Genomic DNA, 18,318 nt, shown 5'->3' on the forward strand with positions numbered 1-18,318 from the left:
CACATCTACCTCTATTTTATTAAGCAATAAGCAAACAGATAAACAATAAGAGATGGGGAGGGGGAGGACCGAAAATGGCTTTTCTTGACATACTGATTTTTCAAAAATCAAGTAACTGTTATCACTCGAAGTTGCAGGAGACTGCAGCTGCTCCTGGAGAGGGATTTAATTTTCCTGACATGCAAAACTGATTAGGCAGTGAACTCTTCTCTCCCCCTTCCCTGAACACATTTAGAAACTTCAATGGGGGCAAATTCCATCTAATACTCCGAAAACCATTTCTCATTTCATAATTTACCCAAATCATATGCACAACTGCAAGAGGAAATAAACAGAAATCTCTCAGCATAAATAAGCCACAGTGGATTGTTAATCTTGTAAAGTCAATCCAGCATTAAGGCTAATTTGATCTTTTAAACATTTTATGGAAAACAGCTGTCAGGCTTTCTTTGGAAAAGCCTCCAAGGTTTCATAAACCCGAGGGCCAAAAACCTGGACAGGCAGGGAACTCAGGCTCCTCTCCAAGAGATGTGTTCACCTGCAGAAAAGCAGGGACAAGTCGTCTTCACTTGCGGCCACTCTGCACACACGTCACAATCTCTGGCAGAAGGTGGTTTCTGTTTTCCTTGGTGACCTGTGGGAAGAAGCAAGAAAGCGGGCTTCAGAGTCCCTTTCTTTTCCTTCCATCACCTACTCTGCCAGGTAATATTCTAAAAGAAGAGCCTGAAAGGTGAGGTGTGTTTTAGAAAGTGTGACCCAGGCGAGGTACGACCAGGGGAGGACGCCCAGGTCCTCCAGAGCGCTCTGAAAACCGGGCCGGCGGACTCGAATCCCACCACCAGCTTCTGTGAAGCTGCGGCTCAAACAGTGAAAGTGGGTTTTGATGACGGAAGGATTTTTAACCGGAAAAGGGCTATGAATCGAACCCTGGGAGGGATGATGGGAATGCAGGCTGGGACGTGGCCCCTGAGCTCAGCCTGACCTGGACAGAAGGATGCCTGAGTGAAGCCGGGAGAACCTGTGCTTCAGGTGGGCACCGGCCCTCCAGGTGGGCCCACTGAGAGCGGCCCCACTGGCACTGGGTCACAGCCAGGATTCTGGGATGCTCTGAAGGTCAGTAATCTCCTCATCTCTCCGTGAGCTCAGCAAATCTGCACGTTGCAAGAAACCTCTGACACCAGTCAACCCTGCATCTGAATGATGAGGAAGCAGGAGCCCAGAGCAGAGCAGGGCTTTTCCTGAGATCTCAGAGGTAGCGTGGGCGCAGTGCAGACTAGAGCACAGGCCCCCGCATCCCGGTGTGCTACCTCTATAATCAACAGTTACAAACAAAACTAACAGTTTATTCAAGCCCTCTCCGATGATCTGTTATATTTTTCTTTCTGTCACTACCACAGGCCCATGGAGTACAACTTGAGCATCCAGACGCCCCCAGGGAGCGGGGTGGGGGGCTGCGCCCCGAGCACGGGCAGGGCCGCCTCTCCTCCCATCACCAGTGCCTTCCTTGGTGGCCCACACAACATTCAGCACGCTCTGCTGGTGGGCAAGGTGCTGGGGATGGCGAGACCCAGACCAGGGCCTTGACCTCACGGAGCCCGCAGACCGGACGGGGGGCAGACGCGGACAGCAGTGAGAGCAGGGTTGCAGAGGGTCGCTGAGAGTCTGGGAGGCACGGGGAGCTGGGGGACCGGGAAAGGCTTCCGCAGGCGGTTATGCCCGGGCTGCATCTGGCAGGTGGACGCCGGGGGAAGGGCACCGGCAGAGGGAAGGGTGGAGCAGAGAATCGCGCCGAGAGGAGGTGCGTGCGACCGGAAGACCCTGAGCGGGTTCGGGGTGCGCGGTCCCCGAGGGGACGGGCCTGGTCCCGCTACCGGCCCTCAGCCCCGCGGGGGACAGGGGCCCGGCTCGGGAGGTGAACGCGCGTCAGGAGGAAATGCGCGGTGGGCCTCAGCGCCTGGGGCCCCTGCATCCCACATCCTTCTCACAAGAGCGCGGTGCCCCTCCCGCGCGAGAGCTGCCCACGGCCCCGGGGACCTCCTGACAATCTGAGTCCCGAAAGGACGGGGCCAGGCGGCGGAGGCCGGGCCCCTGACGGTGGTGTCCGAGGACGCCGCCCACCGGACCGCGGGCAGCCCTGGCTCCACCGAAAGGAGGACCATCCGCCCCGCGTTCGCCTTGATGACACACCGCCCGGCCTCACGGGGCCTCGCCGCCGTTCTGGCTTGCACTGGCCCGAGCCCGTTCTCGCGGGGAGCATCCGACGGGGGCCCCGCCGCGGACGGAGGAGCGGGGCGGCAGCGGCACGCAGAGAGGACAGGAGACCCTCAGCCCCCGCCTCCGCCCTGGCCTCACGAGGAGTCCCCGAGGCTCTGCCGTCAGGGTCCCTGAGGGTTCACTGCGGGCCCGAAGGGCCACCTCCTCTGATGGGGACATTTCACTGCCCCCTTTACACACGTTGAGAGAGAGGGTGAGATGCTGGGCTGGGCGAGGAGGAGAGAGAGGGACCCAGGAGGGAAGAAGAACAGGAGCAACGGCGGCGGGGGGTGGTGGGGGGAGGATGGGCTGGGCACCGCCCCGCTCCCTCGATGTCCCCGAGGCGGCCCCGGCCCCTCCATCCAGCTCCCCGAGGCGGCCCCGGCCCCTCCATCCAGCTCCAGAGGGGCCGCCGCTGGTGGGTCTCGGGTGCCGGAGGTCAGCAGGTCCGCACTGGACACTTCTCACGTCGTTCAAGTGTAAACAGAAGCCGGTGCGAGGAGACACGTGAAGAAACAGGGTCAGGAGGCTGCTGGTAGGATTTCCTCCCCTGGGTCATCACTGCGGCTTCACTGCCAGTCTTTGAAGCCCTCAGCCCTCGGAAAGAACGGCTGGGGCGGGGGGATGAAGGGAAGTGAAGGGTGATGAGGTGGAAACCCCGCTACCCAAGACCCCAGTCCTGGGTGCAGGCTGTTCAAGTGGCCCAGTGGAGGCCCGCAGAGAAGCAGGATTTAACAGGCGGGAGGCTCAGGGATGATAAAAGAAGAGCCCCAGAGAGCACCGCCAAGCTGCAGGGCCACAGTTCCGCTGTCCCGCAGGCGTCCTGCTGGAGCCCCGCCCGCCGCCCTCCGGGAGCTGCGGGGCTGCGGCAGGGACAGGGTCCACCCGCCCCCAACGCGCAGAGAACGTCTCCAAGCCTTGCATAGAAAAAGCACAAACAATAAAGACAAGAAAAGACACGTTCTGAGGATGACTTCTCACTAAAAACTGATGAATAGAATGCTAATATTTTGCCTTTGATTTTCCTAAGATGATTTCTGAACATTGTGCAGTAAGATCTTTCTGTGGAGCCGTTAACAGTGTTCAGTTACCTCGTTCCCTGCCCACCCAAGACAAACTCTCAGATGCGAGAACAAGCATAGCTTCGTCTGTCAGCTCAGGGGCCCTTCCCTTCCGGGAGAACTCTGGTCTACTTTGTATTCTACCCCCAGACTTCTGGCTGCAGAAGGCCTTTCCTGAGAGGCTAACGAGAAGAGGGCGCTGGGGGCTGGGAGGGAAAAGGAGGCGAGGCCGACTGCAGAAAGGGCCCCGGCGTCCTCGCCCTCTCCTCCGCCGTGCCCTGCCCAGGGCTGCGGGAGGCGCCCGGCCTCGGGCCCCTAGAAAACTGGACCACGAGTTCCAGGGTGACGGGGCTGCGTCACTTTCCTCCTGCGTCTGGCACAGGGTGGGTGCTCCGTCAATGCTTATTATATTCTAAGCAGAGGAGGGTCTTCGAAACAGAGCTGAGCGGTTAAATACAGATTATCAAGACTCTGGCCTATTAGGCATCTGAGTTGCACTGAGCCTCCTGGGACCAGGGAAGGGCCTAAGACTGGCCTACCAGTCAACGACTTGGGCGCCATAACATCAGGAAGGCTGTGAACATATGGACAGAGGAACAGGCGGGGAAAAAAATGCCTATTCACGTATACACTATGTGCAAGAAAGCAAAACAAAACCACATACATTTCCTTGAAACTGTGTGGGAAGTACCCTGACAAGTTTTAAATAAGCAGGGGATTGAAAAAAGAAATTAATTTGACAATGCTCATTATTATATGTTAACACATAACAAAAGTATTACTAGTCTCTCCGTTTCATATTCTGTCTCCATTTCATTTTATTGAACCTAAAAATAGGCTCGTTCATGAATTCAAGGCCTCTAACCCTACTTTCCCTTGAAGTTTAAAGGCTCTAAACCAAGAATTATTTTGCCAGTGGGGTTTTCGGGAACCCAGTGCCCATGGCAGGGATGGGACTATGTTTCCATGGCAACGCCGCTTCTCTCGGGAGGCGGCAGGAGGGGCGATGGTTCTTTGTTTCCATGGCAACGCCGCTTCTCTGGGGAGGAGGAAGGAGAGGTGATGGTTCTTTGTTTGGGTGTCCTGACTTCTTTGTGAGTGTACAGCGTAGCTTTACCGAGCTATAATTCATATACCAAAAAATTCAACCTCTTCAGGGCAGAATTCGGTGGCTTTTAGTAGATTCACAGTCGTGCAATCATCAGCAGTATCTATCGGGAGTATTTTCATCACGCCCTCCCCGCCCGCCCCCAATTACCCTCACTCTCAATCACTACACTCACTCCTTCCCCCCAGGTGCTGGCGACCACTAGTCTATTTTTTTTGTCTATAGATTTGCCTATTCTGGACATTTCGTGCAGATGGAATCGTACAGTGTGGAATCCTCTGTGACAGGCTTCCTTCCCTTGGTGTCACGTGGTGTACACTCCTCCACACTGAGCACACGTCACCACGTCATTCCCTCTTAGTGTCCAGTGATGCCCCATCGTGTGTGTACACCACATCTTGTTTGCTTGTTCCTCAGCTGATGGACATTTGGGTTGTCACTTTTTGGCTGTTACGAATACGGCTGCTATGAACACCAGTGTACGAGTTTCTGTTTGAACACACGTTTTCAATTCCTTTGGGTACACGCTTGGACGTGGAATTGCTGGGTTATAGGGTGGTCCCACGTCTACCTTCTTGACGAACTGCTGCATTTTTACAGTCCCAGCAGCAGGGTATGAGGCCTCCAATGTCTCCACATCCTCACCGACACTTACTATTTTCCATTTTTTTCCTTTAATTTCATTATAGCCATCCCAGCAATGTGCAGTGCTAGCTCACTGTGGTTTTGGTTTGCACTGCCCTAAAAACTAATGGTGTTACAACATATTTTCATGTGCTTATTGACTATTTGTCTATCTTTGGAGAAACGTCTTTTCAGATTCTTTGCTCCTTTTTTAATTGGTTTATTTGTTGTTTTATTATTGAGTTGTAACAGTTCTCTATGTATTCTGGGATACAAGAAGTCCCTTATCACATATATGATTCTTAGTTTTTCCCATCCTGTGGGTTGTCATTTTACTTTCTTGACAGTGTCCTTTGAAGCACAAAATTTTAAATTTTGGTGAAGTTCATCTACTTTTCTCTCATCACTTGTGCTTTTGGTATTGTATCAAATAAGACTCTGCCTAACCCAAGTTTACAGAGATTTACTCCTATATTTTCTTCTAAGAGTTGTATAGTTTCATTCTTACATGTAGATCTATGATCTCTTTTGAGTTAATTTTTGTGTCTGATGTGAGCTAAGGGTCCGGCTTCATTCTTTTGGATGTGGATGTCCAGTTTACCAGCACCTTTTGCTGAAAAACAATTTTTTCTTCATTAACTTGTCCTGGCACTCTTGTTGAAAATCAGCTGATCGCAGATGCAAGGGTTTATTTTTGGACTTTCAACTCTATTCTGACAATCTACGTGTCTGTCCCTGTGCCAGCACCACACTGTCTTGATTCCTGTAGCTTTGCAGTAAGTTCTGAAATCAGGAGGTATGAGTTTTCCAACATTTTATGACTGTTTGAGCTGGGTCCTTTGAATTTCCATATGAATTTTAGGATTAGCTTGTTAATTTCTACAGAAAACCCTGCCTACTTACTTTTGACCTAAAGGTTGGCAGGTGTATGCTCATTCCTCTACCTACAGGAGTCTGTGACCCAGAAACAGCATCAAATTCCTGGTGAGATGAAAATGGTTTATACCCTGCTTGGTTAAAAAACCCATGGCCAGGAAGAGTAAGAGGAGGTCTAAAAATTTCCAATTGGAGGGAAGCTGGGACCTAGTTCCCACTTTTCTTGTGATCTTGCAATCCAAGGGCAAAAACTAAAAGAAGAAAAGCTGCTTTATGGACAAAAACAAGTTTAAGTGGCTCTGAATTCAGAACAGTAGAGCAGATTTTAGTGACAGTAACATTTTTCTAAAGTAGAAAAACCAATTACTTTCCAGGGATCTTAGACTTTAAACTCATCTGAACCACCCCTACCCACGAAGGTAACACACAGCAGGGCTATGGTAACCCTCAGGCTTGGGAGTCAACAGTTACCGAGGTCTGAATCCTGGCTGTGCCCCTACTAACCGAACAACCTCGGACAAGGCCCGCCAGCTCTCACTGATGACCAGGCTGCCGTGACGTCCCCGACGCACTGATGGACCTCAGCACCTCCCCCAGGTGCCCCAGGACTGCTGGCCGCCCTGGCAGCTCAATCCCCGTTCCTGAGACTCCGGGCGTCTCTCTCTCCTGTCGCCTCAGCGGACAACATTCTCCAGCATCCCCATGAAGGAGAGATTTCACAGGAAATCAAGTGAAATACGCTTTGGAAATGCCACCAACATGACCAAACTCATATTTTTTTGTTAGAAGTGACTGGCAGGGATAGACATATTTTTTCATGTTGTGAGTCAGAGAAGGATGAAAGCAGTACGAGAGATCCTGCTCGGAATCTGGACCCGTGAAGGACTTTACTTCTCATCTCCGCAGCACTGACATTACCATTAAATGTTTTCTGACATGTGGTCTCCCATAACCTAATATTGAAATAAATTTAAAACAGTTTTCAGTGGCTACACTTGGCATTAAACTATAGAAGAAATGAGGAAAACATTTAACCAAACTTCTGAGAGGGAAACATAATTTTCGGGAAGGGAAGCTTCAATGCCGAACCTGCACCAGGATAGAAGTTTTTATATTACCAAATTGCACAGGTCCCTGTGGCCCTGGATTTTATTTTTTTAGTCTGCTCTTTCTCGGGCAATTTCTACTGTTTCACCCTCAGGTTCACTGATTCCATCCTCTGTCGTCTCCATTCTGCTGGTGGGTCTACCCACGGACTTTGGCGTTCAGTTACTGTATTTTACATTCTAAAATGCTCATTTCATTCCTCCTTACAGCTTCTGTGTCTTTGTTGAAACTTTCAATTTCTTGGCCGAGAATTTCTTTTTTTCATTTGTTTCCAGCGGGTTTGTCATTGCTCACTGAGGCGTTTTTATGATGGCTGTTGGAAAATATCTGCCCTATAAGTCCAACATCTATGACATCTTGCTGTTGGCATGTCGGCTGTTTCTCTCACTCTGGCTGATTTTCCTGGCTCTTGGCATGACAAGTGATTTCTAATTGTGTCTCTCGTGCTGTTCCTGGGGTCCTGAGGTCCCTGGCCAGTGTGCCTTCTTCCCTCCACCATTCAGGTCTTCTTATGTCTGTTTTATGTACATCGTCCAAGGTGTTTATCTGACTTAGGAGGAGGGACAGGGGGCAGTGTGTCTATTCCACTTTGTCTAGGACTGGAAGTGTCCTCAGGGCCTTTTCTGAAAGGTAAGGCTCTGTTTACCTGACCCTATTAAGAAGAACAGTCTAGATAACGTGAATAACTTTTTGAGTTATTGTGAATACTTTCCCAACATCATGACGTCAGTGCCATCTCCACATCATCTGTCAGCAGAGGGAAGCTGCCCTCCGCATTTTACATAACATAATCCTTATCTGGAATGTTCCTTCTTTTCCCCACTTCCCCCTTCAAAAACCCACCCAAGAACCACTTCCTTCCGGACACCTCTCTCTACTCCTGTTCACACAAATCTCTCTTCCCACCTCCAGATTTGGTTGGACTGTCCCTTGGTCTGTTTTTCTTGAAGGAAGGGAATACACCTCACGTGTGCTTGTACCGTGGACTAAGTGTCGGATGTAAAAGATGCTCTCAAAAATGAATTCAGGTAACTTTGCTGCATATTAGAAAGGGAAAGGACCAAAGAAATATCTAATCCAACCCCTAAATTTGCAGATAAGGAAAATAGGATTCTTCATTTATAAAATACGCACCGAAAGATCACATGAGCCCCAGAGGAACACAAGAAAGACAAGAATAACGGGGTCTCTTACAGAATTAACCAGAAGCTAATCACTTGACATCATTCGGAGCCAGGATTACCTTGCCTAGAGAATAACCTCCTAGCTTAGAGAGGAGAAAATGTGGTGTTGTCTTAACATACAGCACTGGTTTCTGGACGTAAGTGTCAACCGCAATCCCACTGTCGGTTAGTAGTCTGCAGAGACAGCCAGGCCTTGGACTTTAGCAGCGGCGCTTCCCCAGCCCTCCGGCCTGGAAGCTGTCTGACCTGAAGCCTAATTGTCTTTCATGATCTTTCATTATTCATTGTCTCTATTTCCACAGAAACTCGACAATCACAACCAAAACCTCGAATACGGAAGCCACGTGAAATGACGGAGAGAGGAGGTGACATACAACTCTGCAGACGAGGCCCATGTCCACTGAGGAAGTGACCCTGCCTGGCTCTCAGGCTCCCCGTGCACCACCTGCCTCCCCTACCGCCACTCCCCAGCGACCACAGTGCCCTGGTGCTGCACTGACCTTCTTCGCATTTATCCGTATCTGAAATTGCCTACATGCTTGCTGACGTTTCTCCTATCCAGCCCCTCCACTAGAATGTCAGCTCCACGAGGACAAGGACTCGGTCTGTCTTGTTCATCACCAAGACTCGGGGCGAGGCCGAACGCACAGGAGATGCTCAATCCGTATTTACCAAGTGAGAGAATAAACGAATGAAGCAACGCACAGACAGATTTCTCCAAGTCTGGCTGGTCTAATAACCCTAACGGCTGTCTACCGCCCCAAAGGTACCTGGACACTTTGGTGACAACATGTGGATGTCCCCCTGGGGCCAGCCGGCCCTGGGGACAAGTAGCCAGCGACGTGAGGCGCTCACTGGCTCTCTGCAGCTGGAGCGCACGCCCGGCCCTCCCACGGAAGTGGCCCTGCCAGCCCCCCCCACCCCCGTTTCACCTGGCGCCCGCAGGGGGTGGCGGAGAGGGACGAGCAGAGTGTGTGGCCGCACTGCTGCAAACCAACCGAGGCGGCGCGGGGAGGACGGTGACAAAGAGGGACACAGGGAGGCGGCGGGAGAGAAAGGCAAGTCTGCGGGCGAAGCGCCTGCCGTGCCTCCGGAGCCCCCGACGCCCGGCGCAGACGCCGCCCCTGACCTCCGCGCCCCACGCACGCGCTCCGCCCCAGGGCTCCTCCCACCGCGGGGGCCCCAGAGCCCCCGAGCCCCCGAGGGCTGGCGACGACAGGTTCCCGGGCCGCGCCCAGAGCCACATTCATCCGTTCCGGGCAGGGTGTCTCACCAGCTGGGTCCTGACATGTGGCCCGTGTGACTGAGGAAACGATGTCTCTAATTTAATTCAGTTTAATTTAAAAGTAAATAGTCACACGTGGCTAACGGCCACGGCACTGCACGGTGCAGACAGCACACTTCCACCCTAGTGGAAACTCCTCTGGGCGGTGCTACTCTACAGCATCTGGAGGCTGTGCTTCACACTGCAGCCACGGCTTCTCCTCCCCACAAGCAGGAGGCGGCCAGTTTCAAGGGGAAACCTTTAAAATAAGACGCACTTATTTGCCTCTGTACCCTCATCGCCCTGGGGGGAGATGCGCCCAGACCCAGAGCACTGCTGCCCGGGTGCCGATGTGGGCAAGGCCCCGGCGCCTGGCGAGCGGGGCACAGCAGGAGCCTCAGGCGGCTCCCCGTAGGCAAGTCTGCTTTGTCATCCAGCAGAGGTGTAACTTCGGTTCGATAAACTAACAGGCAGCCAGACTCACCTATATTCTGCCACGAGAGGAAAAAGCACCACTAACTCAAAGCCACAGGTTTATCTAGAGCCACGAGCTGTTTCAGGGATCCGCTCCACACCTGCGGGTAGACAGGCCCGGGGGTACTCACACTGAACACCTTAATGTCGTTTCGGGTTCTTATCTCTTCCACGAGGGCCAGCGGTTTTCCTTTGGGTACTGGGATGGTGCCAAGGACGACAGTCCCCGGGTGGGACAGCATCTGGCGAACGGCCTGGATGAACGGCTGACTGAAGAGCTCCATCTTGCCCACCTCGTCGATGACACACACGCTCTGCCCCGGGCCACCTCTGGGACCCGCCTGAGGACGACAGAGACACTAACTGGGACAGCAGGTCACATGAGGCAACGGGCCCAAGGGTCCCCCTCCCCCGTCACTCACCGACTGACCGTCAGAGCAGGGAAGGCAGCCCCACTGCGGGAAGCAGGAGGCCGTCTCTCCGTCCACCCAGGGCAATCAACGGGCAGGAGAATCCCGGGGAGCTCCCTTGGAGACCACAGCACCCAGAAAAGTTCCCTGAGCACCCAGTTTCCCTGGCAATTTCCACTCTTCTAGAATGGTCCTGATAATAACCAAGCTTTATATTTATATACACCCAGGAAATAAGCAGGCTTAAAAGAACTGAGGCAGCGGGCCTGGGAGCCCTTATCAGTTTTTTCAATTGTGAGCTGTACGATTGCCTGTCTGCTGGGAAGAGGTGACCGCTGTGGCCAGATGCCTGTGTCTTTCCCAATCTGCGCTACGAGGGTCGGTGGAAAGGAATGAAAGTGAAAAGAGAAGGAGTCCTGGTTAAAAAAAAAAAAAAAAAAGTGAGCACGTTGTGCCCTTTAATCTCAGCTTCCCCTGCTAGTGACTTTATACCAATGCACTTCCACTACGTCCTTGAAGACCCACCCCTCTAGGAAGAGGTCGGGCAGCCAGCCTCCAAGAATCCTCAGGACTCCCAGCTCCTGGGGTGTGCACCCTGTGGGTGGGCCTGTGTGATCACCAGAGAATGACAGCACGCAAAAAAGACTGCTGTTTCTGTCTTGGTCTCAATCTCCATCCATCCATCCATCCATCCATCCACCCACCCATCCATCCATCCATCCATTCATCCATCCATCCATCCACCTATCCTGGATCACCTGCTCGCAGGGAAGATGCCTGCCATGTTGCGAGGACACGCAGGCAGCTGACGGTGAGGTCCAGGTGATAAGGAACTGAGGCCTCATGTCAACAGCCCGGGAGGATCTGAGGCCTCCCAGCAACCATGACCGTGAACTTGGAAGCCTCAGGGCACTGCAGCCTCATGAGAGACCCTGAGCCTGAACCATTCAGCAAAGCCGTCCCTGGATTCCTGATCCAGGGAAACTGTGAGATCATAAATGTTCGTTGTTTTAAACTGCTAGATCTTGGGGTAATTTTTACACAGCAACAGGGAACTAATACACATGTCCTCTCTCGAAAGCCTTCCCAGAGAAAGCTGACAGGACTCTGAGTAGTTTTTCCACAGCAGGGACACAATAGAACATACAATAAGCACTTCAGTGAATGCTGAGTGACAAATACATTTCTATATCTTTATATAAATGATTATTTTGAAAACGGTATGTAAAGCTGATTTACAAAGTACTTTTCACTGTAAGTTCTCAGATTCCTTGAATACTGACATCAATACATTCTCAGAATGAATGGCTATGTTAAGCTAGATTTTGCTCCAATTCTAAATACCAAAGCTCTTACACAGTGTGGCCATGGGTGGCGTGCATGTGGTGACCAGTGACAGATGGGGCGGAGGGCAGATCCTGGAGCCTCGTATGGTGCACAGAGGGGTGGGATGCTGTCCAAAGGCTGAGACTCAAAGTCAGAATCACACATAGTGCTTTAAAGGCTGCTCACTGTGTGTATTCAGGAAGACAGGGGAGATTTCTTTTGGAACAGACAGTATGGGATTGGAGGGAAGCCTCAGAGCAGTGGTTTTCAAACCTTTCTGTAAGTGGTACTCTTTTAATTCTCCTGCTTACTATCAAATACATATAACATATTTTTCCACTCCTTTTATTGGCAGAAAGACCAGGAAGGGGCCACTGCAGTCGTGCGAGAGAGGTCTAAACAAGCACTCAAACTTCTGTGTTGCTAGTGCACTTCACGTTCACCTCTGAGTGTACCTGCGTGCGTTTGTATACACATAGCTACCCCGTCTCCCCTCTAGAAGCAGAGATGACGCTGTATTCATCTTTTTCCTTCCCATAGAGTTGAACAGCGCAAAGCTGGGCTGAGGCAGCTGATGTGGCCCTGCACTGGTGGGGCGGCCAAGCGAGGCACAGTGAGCAGTCAGTTGCTATTTCAACATTTTCTTCAAAAAATGAATGCCAGGGCTTCCCTGGTGCCGCAGTGGTTAAGAATCCGCCGGCCAACGCAGGGGAAAGGGTTCGATCCCTGGCCCGGGAAGATCCCACATGCCGCGGAGCAACTAAGCCCGTGCGCCACAACTACTGAGCCTGCGCTCTAGAGCCCGCGAGCCACAACTACTGAGCCCGCGTGCCACAACTCCTGAAGCCTGCGCGCCTAGAGCCCGTGCTCCGCAACAAGAGAAGCCACCGCAATGAGAAGCCCGCGCACCGCAACGAAGAGTAGCCCCCGCTCGCCGCAACTAGAGAGAGCCCGTGCGCAGCAACGAAGACCCAACGCAGCCAAAAGAAAAGAATGCCAAACTGGGGAGAAAGAAAACAGCTGTCGGCCACCCGTGTGTCAGCATAAAGACGGACACTCCCACAACAGCGAGCCACCCCAAGTGACCTGCCTCTGAGTCAGGAGTGTCTGGGGCACTTTGCTGTCCCCAGAGACTATGAATACCTGTGGACGCTGTCTTTCCGGAGGCTACCATCTAAACACCAAACAGAACCCCACTCCAGCACATCAGAACGACAGTTTTGAAAGCGGTTAGTCCTGAGAGAATCGCCGTCAGCGCGCGAGCACCCACGGCTCTGTGTTTAGTGGGTGCAGGTCCGCGGGGCTCAGGTCCGCGCGAGCAGGTCCGCGGGGGTCAGGTCCGCGCGAGCAGGTCCGCGGGGCTCAGGTCCGCGCGAGCAGGTCCGCGGGGCTCAGGTCCGCGCGAGCAGGTCCGCGGGGGTCAGGTCCGCGTGAGCAGGTCCGCGGGGGTCAGGTCCGCGCGAGCAGGTCCGCGGGGCTCAGGTCCGCGCGAGCAGGTCCGCCATAAAGCACGCGGCTCCACAGCCACCCTGCCTGCCTTCCTCTACGACGTCCGCCAATGACAGCTCACCTGCATCATCTAAACTTCCGGACACACACGTAGACATTACTTTCTACCAACTGGAAATGCTCATTTGAAAACCTTAGCTTATATAAAATCCCCATTCTGTCCAGAATTAGGGACTTTCTTTATCCAGAAACTACAGGAATCTCAAAAAGTCTGGGATTTTTCATGAAAAATTGAGTTATTCACGCTCAGTTGAGACAGATATCAGAGGCTAAGCCACTCAGACACCTGTAAACAGTCAGCCTGTTTTTCTGAATAACACATGAACATATATGCACGAGCTTAATAAAAGAACCACGATTATGTTCAGAATTGTTTCCTTCCTATATGGACTCAAGCAATTTTAAAAGGAAACCAAAAAAAAACCCAGTGACCATTCACCCCGTTTCCATTATTCTAAATGCTCTTCTGAGTTGAGGAAGACACAGGGGTACAGCACTAGGGCCCAGGTTTGAAAACCATCAGTAGCTTGGCTCCGGCTTCCCCGTTTCCGGCCGTGGGTTCTGGCCGTGGGTTCCGGCCGTGGGTATGGAGTAAGGAGCCCGTGGAGGACTCTGGGTGGCTCTGGGCCACGCGGTTAAAAGCACTGAGCACACCCTATGGGGAGCAGCCGTTCTCCGGGCACCCCCTCCCCGCAGAGGACAACTCAGGCGGCATCACTGCGGTCCTCTGTGCCAATCACCACGCCCTGCTCTTGTGCTTGCACTTCAGCTCGTTATACATTTTCACTGTCACAAAGAGTGGGAAAACCTCTGTGCAAAGCATATTTCAGTCCCTATGTTGGTTCTGAGGGAGAAGATATTTCCTTGGGATAGAGTCCTAAAGTTGACCAGCCAGGAGTAAGAGAAGTTATGAATAATTTTATAGCTTTGGTTACACTCAGCTAGCTTGCTTTTCAGAAAGATTAAATCAATTTAGAGCGACAATGAAACACCTCTGCATCAGCTTTGCTGGAGAGCTGAAAAACAGTGTGATTCTTTTGGTCCTTTGTTTAATCCTTATGTGTACTTTTAAGGATACAAAGAAAACGTAAACATAAAATAAGCAATTTCCTTCAACCAAAATACTGAACAAAGAAAAAGCTAATTAAAGTTGCCTTTACCTTATTCTGAATTATTTAAATAATACATATTTCCAGTGGTATTAAGGTTGCCATTTGTTTTTTTTTTAAACATCAGACACAGACTGGCTTCTGAGCTCGCCTGTCTGGGACAGCAAGTCTCAAAAGTGATGGAAAGGAACAAGGCGGCTGTCGGCCAGAAGGTAGGCAACAGAACTGGAGCCCTGCCCCCTGAATAGCCGCAAGTTCTGGGGAAGCTGGAAAGGCAAATGGTGCAAACAGCAGCCAAGGCCAAGCAAGTTCCTTGACCCTCTTAAGTTATTAGCTATAAGGCAGGGCTCCAATTAGACTTTTATGTGTGTTTATTCCAAGCTTTAAAGTTTCAGGATCCCTCGGCAGTCTGGTGGCATGTCGACTGCGTGTCCCCGGGGAGTAAAATCCCAGGCTGGCGGCCAGCACAAGACGTTTACACGGCCCTATGCGCCCCGCAGCACTGAGCGCAGGTGGGGCAGAGCTGCTCCCACCCACATGCCGGAGGCTGGTGCTGAGGCTCTTCCTGGATGTCCCCATGGGCCTCCCCCGGCTCCACACCAGCCCCTGACCGCAGAGCGCCTTGGCATCTTCCAAGCTACGAGAAGGACCCTGGGGCTGAAACGGCATCTGCTGGCTGACTGTCAGCCCAGGAGGATTAAGAAACCAGTCCTCCTCGTGATTCCAGCGCCCTGGGACCAGACTAGATGTTTGGGCTCGTGGGTCCCACGATGGGCCCTGGTTCCCAGCAGACACAAATCAGACTGTTGATGTGACGTCCTCCCAAGGTACTGTGCCCATCACCTCCCTCAACTTCTCAAGAAAAGTAACCAGGGCTTCCCTGGTGGCGCAGTGGTTGAGAATCTGCCTGCCAATGCAGGGGACACGGGTTTGAGCCCTGGTCTGGGAAGATCCCACATGCCGCAGAGCAACTGGGCCCGTGAGCCACAACTACTGAGCCTGCGCTCCGCAACAAGAGAGGCCGCGATAGTGAGAGGCCCGTGCGCCGCGATGAAGAGTGGCCCCCGCTCGCCGCAACTAGAGAAAGCCCTCGCACAGAAACGAAGACCCAACACAGCCAAAAATAAATAAATAAATAAATTTATTTAAAAAAACAAAACAAAACAAAACAATGAAGTCTGTCGCATTGACTGGCTCCTACTTTCATGAATGATTTCTCTGCAGCAGGCAATGCTGTTTGACAGCATTTTACCCACAGACCTTCTTTCAAAATTGGAGTCAATCCTCTCAAACCCTGCCACTGCTTTATCGACTAAGTTTATGGAATGCCCTAAATCTCTGTTGTCACGTCAACAAGCTTCACAGCATCTTCACCAGGAGCAGATTCCATCTCAAGAAACCTCTTTTTTTGCTCATCCATAAGAAGCAACTCCTCATCCATTGAAGTTTTATCCTGAGATGGCAGCAACTCAGTCCCATCTTCAGGCTCCACTTCTAGTTCTCTTGCCGTTTCCACCACATCTGTGGTTACTTCCTCCACTGAGGTCTTTTTTTTTTTTTTTCAATATTATGGCTTTTATTAAAACGCTGCACAGAATATCCTTATACACACATCTGACTCTCTCATTAGGATAAACTTCCAAAAGTGGAATCACTGGGTCATCCACTGAAGTCTTGAACCCCTCAAAGTCATCCATGAGGATTCGAAGCAACTTCTTTCAAATTCCTGTTAATGTTGATATTTTGACCTCTTCCCATGAATCATGAACATTCTTAATGGCATCTGGAATGGTGAATCCTTTCCAGAAGGTTTTCAGTTGACTTTGCCCAGATCCTTCAGAAGAATCACTATCTCTGGCAGCTATAGCCTTACAAAATATATTCCTTAAATAATAAGACGTAAAAGTTGAAGCTACTCTTTGATCCATGGGCTGTAGAATGGATGTTTTCTGAGCAGACATGAAAAAAGCATGAATCTCCGGCTTCTCCATCAGAGCTCTTGGGTGACCAGGTGCAGTGTCAATTTTGAAAGGAATCTTTTTTTCTGAGCAGTAGGTCTCAGCAGTGGGCTTCATATATTCAGTAAACTATGTTGTCAACAGATGTGCTGTCACCCAGGCTTTGTTATTCCACGTACAGAGCACAGGAAGAGTAGATTTAGCATAATTCTTAAGGGCTCTAGGATTTTCAGAATGGTAAATAAACACTGGCTTCAACTTCAAGTCACCAGCTGCACTGGCCCCTACCAAGAGAGTCAGCCTGTCCTCTGAAGCTTTGAAGCCAGGCACTGACTTCTCCTCTCCAGCTATGAAAGTCCTACATGGCATCTTCTTCCAATAGAAGGCTGTTTCTTCTACATTGAAACTCTGTTGTTTGGTGTAGCCACCTTCATGAATATCTTAGCTAGACCTTCTGGAGAACTTGCTGCAGCTTGTGCACCAGCACCTGGGGCTTTACCCTGTCCTTTCATTTATGGAGACAGCTTCTTTCCTCAAACCTCATGAACCAACCTCTGCTAGCTTCAAACTCTTCTGCGGCTTCCTCACCTCTCTCAGCCCTCACAGAACTGAAGACAGTTAGGGCTTTGCTCTGGATTACGCTCTGGCTTAAGGCAATATTGTCACTGTTTTGATCCTCTATCCGGCCACTAAAACTTTCTTCCTGTCAGCGGTAAGGTTGCTTTGCTTTCTTATCATTTGTGTGTTCACTTTTAACTTCCTTCAAGAACTTTTCCTGTGCATTCACAGCTTGGCTAACAGGCACAGGAGGCCTAGCTTTCTGCCTGTCTTGGCTTTCAACGTGCCTTCCTCGCTGCGCTTAATCATTTCCAGCTTTTGAAAAGTGAAAAAACGCGCAACTCTTCCTTTCACTTGAACGCTTAGAGGCCGCAAACCTTCAATTTGTAAAAATACGCAGTATCTGCAAAGCACAAGACAATGAGGTATGCCTGTACTACCTTCTAAATCTTCCTTATCAGCTGACGGTGTTTACAATAACTATTTTTTTAAAATTTCAATTGCTTAGTCAAAATTTTAATCACTACTTAAGCTTTTGATAAAAGTTTGGTATTTTTGATGCCTGATAACCTTCTCTTAGAAATTGTCTGAAGGAGATAAAGTTGATAATTTTTGCTACAGTGAAATGGTGATGACTTTTTTTCTAACTAATGAGGTAAATGGATACAAAGAGAGGAGTACAGCTTAGATTAGGGAAAAATCAATCTTTTTTTTTTAATATTTTGGGGATTGATTTTACTTTTTTTAAAAAAATTAATTTATTTATTTTTGGCTGTGTTGGGTCTTCGTTTCTGTGCGAGGGCTTTCTCTAGTTGTGGCGAGCGGGGGCCACTCTTCATCGCGGTGTGCGAGCCTCTCACTATCGCGGCCTCTCTTGCTGCGGAGCACAGGCTCCAGATGCGCAGGCTCAGTAGTTGTGGCTCACAGGCCTAGTTGCTCCGCGGCATGTGGGATCTTCCCAGACCAGGGCTCGAACCCGTGTCCCCTGCATTGGCAGGCAGATTCTCAACCACTGCGCCACCAGGGAAGCCCGGGAAAAAAATCAATCTTTATGTTTAGTTCAGTTTTTGAATGTACAGTGATTTTATATTTGTTTCACCTTGCTATAGAAAGTATTTCAAAAGGGGGTAGCTAAATTTGCTTTTCAGTTGAAGCCTCAAGAGAAAGTTATTATCTTAAGATAACCTAATAAAGTTTATAAAAAGTTAGAAAAATTACCTGGGAGAAACTTCGATGAGGAGGATGTGCGTGGTCATAAAGCAGCTCCCTACTCGCAGCTACTCGTCCAAAGGAAGAAAAGGATACACGTACAGGGGAGAAATCGGTCAATTCCTTGATCGGGTGATCAAAGTAACATCACTAACCATCGCATGCCTCCAGATGAGAGGCCAAGAAGGGTGCATCACCACACACTACAGAAGTCCAGCTGAACCTAATCACAAGGAACCATCAGAAAACCCCAAAAGAGGAACATCCTATTAAAAGAGAACTGTACTC

The 18,318-nt window shown here is 50.6% G+C and overlaps 1 protein-coding gene across 3 annotated transcripts in view; it reads right to left on the reverse strand.

Annotated features, from left to right (window-relative positions):
* The window catches only part of NTPCR (nucleoside-triphosphatase, cancer-related), a 50,377-nt gene continuing 32,059 nt past the window's right edge, over positions 1-18,318 (reverse strand). For 2 of the 3 annotated variants that reach the window (XM_082423039.1, XM_082423038.1), the window contains exons 4-5: positions 10,083-10,292; positions 1-634 (exon numbers count right to left, since the gene is read on the reverse strand). In XM_082423039.1, coding sequence (XP_082279165.1) covers positions 566-634; positions 10,083-10,292 — 279 coding nt within the window. In that variant the 3' untranslated portion in view covers positions 1-565. The remainder of the gene's footprint in view (positions 635-10,082; positions 10,293-18,318) is intronic. The other variant, XM_082423040.1, reaches the window with a different exon arrangement.

The sequence above is a fragment of the Balaenoptera physalus genome, assembly GCF_965194825.1.
Source record: "Balaenoptera physalus genome assembly, chromosome: 14".
NCBI lineage: Eukaryota > Metazoa > Chordata > Mammalia > Artiodactyla > Balaenopteridae > Balaenoptera > Balaenoptera physalus.